Below are 3,662 nucleotides of genomic sequence, written 5' to 3' on the forward strand. Positions count from 1 at the left end.
TTAAATTTCGTTACTTTTTATTAACTTAATTTTTATCTTGTATATAGTTTTCTCTCACAAAATCCATCGTAATTAATGAACAATTAATTTTGTTAACAAATTTTCGTCGCTAATTTCCTTTTTTAGTAGGGTGAATACATTATTTTTTATTATATAATAAATATTATTTATTAAAAAATATATTTTAGATGCATTGTTATTGTTTGATATTTTAGAAAAGAGAAGAAAAAAACAAGGTGATTGCTTTCTAAAAATGGTTGATTTTTTAAGATGTTTCTCATTTTTCATTCAATTAATTAAGAGCTAGCATTTTTAGTTAAAAGAATCATCCTCCTTCCTATCTACTAAATTCTTTTAAATGTTATTTTAAGAATTTCAATTTCAAAAACATTTTAAAGTGTTCTAGAAGCTAAAATAACCATCTTCAAAGACTTTATCTTTTGTAGAGATTATATGTAAATATATTTGAAGCATTATCTTGTAGATGATCAAAGTTACCATCAAGGCAGTCATGCAATGCATGACACGTATTTTAATTAAATATTTCACTTATGCACTCAGAAATCAATAGAATAACAATAATATACGTCAATGCTTACCACATCATATACAGAATCGCATGAATATCTTTTTTAGCAGTTATTATATTATTATAAAATAATAATTATAATAATACAGTAGAGAGTTACTCATTATTTAAGTAATGTGTTGAAAGGGTTTATTTATTTGTTTCTAGTAAAACTATATGTGCTTTTACAGACACAAAAACAATAAAACTGTGTGTTCCCCAATTTTTTATATATATCATAGACATTTCTGGAAAGAGAAAAGATTCTTTCAAAATCATTTGGCTTAGACAAATAAAATAAACATACATACCATAGCAACTTCATTTCGAACACATCTGGTGTAGGTAGTACTCTCTTATTCCATTCACACTAAAATTACAATTATTTTATCGTGATAAACCAGTTCAACTCTATTAATAGTTGTGCAGATACAAAATCAGTTCAATTTAATTTAATTTTTTTTTAGAAAGCAAGAGATAAAACAATTATGCGAAAACAAAGGGTTCTCGAAGTCTTTACAAAGCAATTCGGAAGCGCCGATAAAAAAGAAAGAAATTAGAAACCAATTACAATTACGAGAGGAAGTACATAAGATCCATACAAAATTCGTAAAAAGAGTAATTGGAATGAGTAATTTTCCGCAAAACGACCACTTCCAAACCAACATCTTAATGTCCCAAACAATATTATTCACATTCCAAGGCTCGTTACGAAAGCACAAACCATTCCAAACAATCTTATTTATTAGAATGAATTCTAGCCAATAAACTAAATCTTATTAGTTTTTAATTAATAATAAGTAACCATTAATTATCCATCATGCCAAAGTTCAATATATATTTCAATATTTAGATCACTCACTCACCATATGTTACAACTTTCAACCAAAATATACACACAATGGATTTTTATCCAGAGACACTTGCTCACATTAACAATGGCTTTGAGCTACACGATTTCATTGAAGATCCAAACTTTGATCAATTCATCAACTTGATTCGTGGCGAAGAAAATGAAGATACTACTACTATGTGTAACTTCAATTCTGACCTAATCATGAATCAAAGCTTTGTTGATAACTCATTCCTTTCATTTCCTACAAATACATTTGATCACTCCAATAATAATTTTATCACCCCTTTTGATCCAACTTCTTCACTTGGCTCTTTCTCTTGTTTTGATGGAGAAGCTAAGGGTGAAATAAGAGAAGAAAATGATATCGATGACGATGATGATAATTATTCTTCTCCAACAACAACTACAAGTGGTGATCCTAAGCCTAGGTTGAAAACGGATAGGTCCAAGACTTTGGAATCTGAGAGGAGGAGGCGCGGTAGAATGAAGGATAAGCTATACGCATTGCGATCTTTGGTTCCTAATATATCTAAGGTAAGTGTTCCATCTTAAAATTTGCGTTGAGTTTAACCCTAATCGAAAAAACTTGTTATAAGATAAAGATCGCTTCCACTTATAACTTATACTCAATGATTTTACGTCATGATGACGACGATATTGTGGTAAAATGCAACAAATACAATCTATGTACCTTTGCGTATAAAACTGTTGTATTACTAAACCATATTATTACAAATCAGACCTTAACTTGATTTACATTTGATAGTTAAGTATGTATATAATTACTGATATTATATTCAATTATATGTACATAGATGGATAAGGCTTCTATAATTGGAGATGCTGTTTCATATATGCAAGAACTTCAATCACAAGCCAAGAAGCTTAAGGCTGAGGTTTCAGGACTTGAAGCATCCTTAGCAGCATCCAAAACTCATCAAGGATCAATTGAAAACCACAAAAAAATTCAATTCAATGATAACACTAGTTCAACATGCAAAAATATTGTCGAGGTATGTTTCATAAAAATCTCATTAGCTCTATAAAATGTTTCAATTTCTTAATTTATAACAACATTTGTGTATATGGTTTGTGTAGATGGATATGTTTCAAGTGGATGAAAGAGGGTTTTATGTTAAAATAGTATGCAATAAAGGAGAAAGAGTGGCTGCTTCATTGTATAAGTCTCTTGAATCTTTGAGAGATTTCAATGTTCAAAATTCAAATTTGGCCACAGTTTCTGACAATTTTCTACTTACATTTTCATTCAATGTAAGCTATATATCCTTTTCTTTCCTAGTTAATTATCATATTTTATCTTCTATTTAATTATAAGTTAAATATGATTTGAGTAATAATTTATTCAAATTTTGATTTTAGTCATTGGATCTACATGCTAATTTTATTTTGTTTGTTTTTATTTATGTTTTGATATATTAATTTGGGTCTTATATTGAAATCAGGTACAAAGCTCAGAGCCAATAATCAACCTGCCCAATTTAAAGCTATGGGTGATTGGAGCTTTTCTAAATCAAGGATTTGAATTCTTACCATCTTTTTAATCTTGACAATTAATGTAATGTTTTAATCTAATTCAGGATGTTTTAGATGGTTTATTATGAGGCATAGAATTCTATAATATTTATGCTTCGGATTGGAGGTTAACTACGAGCATGATCGACTTATTGTTGTCTTTTATTTCTGTAACATCATTTTGGTTAATATCTTATTTTGTTAAAATAATAATAATAATTAGTAATTTTTATGATGATTTCTCATCCCACCCCATACTTCTCTCACGCACCACAAAAAAGTTCTTATATTTCTGTAGATGCATATTCGAAAACACATTTTTTTAATTTAACGTTGTTTTGTTCCGTAGACATATCTACGGAAGCATTAAAACTTGAGAATTTTTTTAATTAATTGAAAAAATTTCAAATTAATTGAGAAAATCTCAAATTAATTTCTCAATTAATTGAAAAAAATCGCAAATTAATTAACTAAATGCAACGGAAGGTTAAAACATAGTAAAATTCATATTTTCTTAATTAATCGAGAAAATCCCAAATTAATTGGAAATATCCCAAATTAATTAAGAAAAACTCAAATTAATTGGGAAAATCCCAAATTAATTAAGTAGATGCAACGAAAGCGTTAAAACATAGTTAAATTGAGATTTTTCAAATTAATTGGAAAAATCTTAAATCAATTTCCCATTGTGAAATCCCAAATTAA

At 27.9% G+C, this 3,662-nt stretch overlaps 1 protein-coding gene across 1 annotated transcript; it reads left to right on the forward strand.

The window, feature by feature from the left end:
* The first annotated feature begins 1,429 nt into the window (after positions 1 to 1,429).
* Positions 1,430 to 3,261, forward strand: LOC131626577 (transcription factor FER-LIKE IRON DEFICIENCY-INDUCED TRANSCRIPTION FACTOR-like). The gene is made up of 4 exons (XM_058897396.1): positions 1,430 to 1,958; positions 2,240 to 2,437; positions 2,523 to 2,696; positions 2,888 to 3,261. The coding sequence occupies exons 1-4, from the start codon at positions 1,470 to 1,472 to the stop codon at positions 2,984 to 2,986; spliced, it is 960 nt and encodes a 319-aa protein (XP_058753379.1). The 5' UTR covers positions 1,430 to 1,469; the 3' UTR covers positions 2,987 to 3,261.
* The last annotated feature ends 401 nt before the right edge of the window (positions 3,262 to 3,662 follow it).

The sequence above is a fragment of the Vicia villosa genome, unplaced genomic scaffold (assembly GCF_029867415.1).
Source record: "Vicia villosa cultivar HV-30 ecotype Madison, WI unplaced genomic scaffold, Vvil1.0 ctg.000306F_1_1, whole genome shotgun sequence".
In the NCBI taxonomy this organism is placed as follows: Eukaryota; Viridiplantae; Streptophyta; class Magnoliopsida; order Fabales; family Fabaceae; genus Vicia; species Vicia villosa.

Excerpts from the sequence above, each read along its gene's own strand:
- LOC131626577 (XM_058897396.1), top strand. The coding sequence starts at position 1,470 with ATGGATTTTTATCCAGAGACACTTGCTCACATTAACAATGGCTTTGAG. Across the intron at positions 1,959-2,239 it reads TGGTTCCTAATATATCTAAG|ATGGATAAGGCTTCTATAAT; the intron begins GTAAGTGTTCCA and ends ATATGTACATAG. Across the intron at positions 2,697-2,887 it reads TACTTACATTTTCATTCAAT|GTACAAAGCTCAGAGCCAAT; the intron begins GTAAGCTATATA and ends TATTGAAATCAG.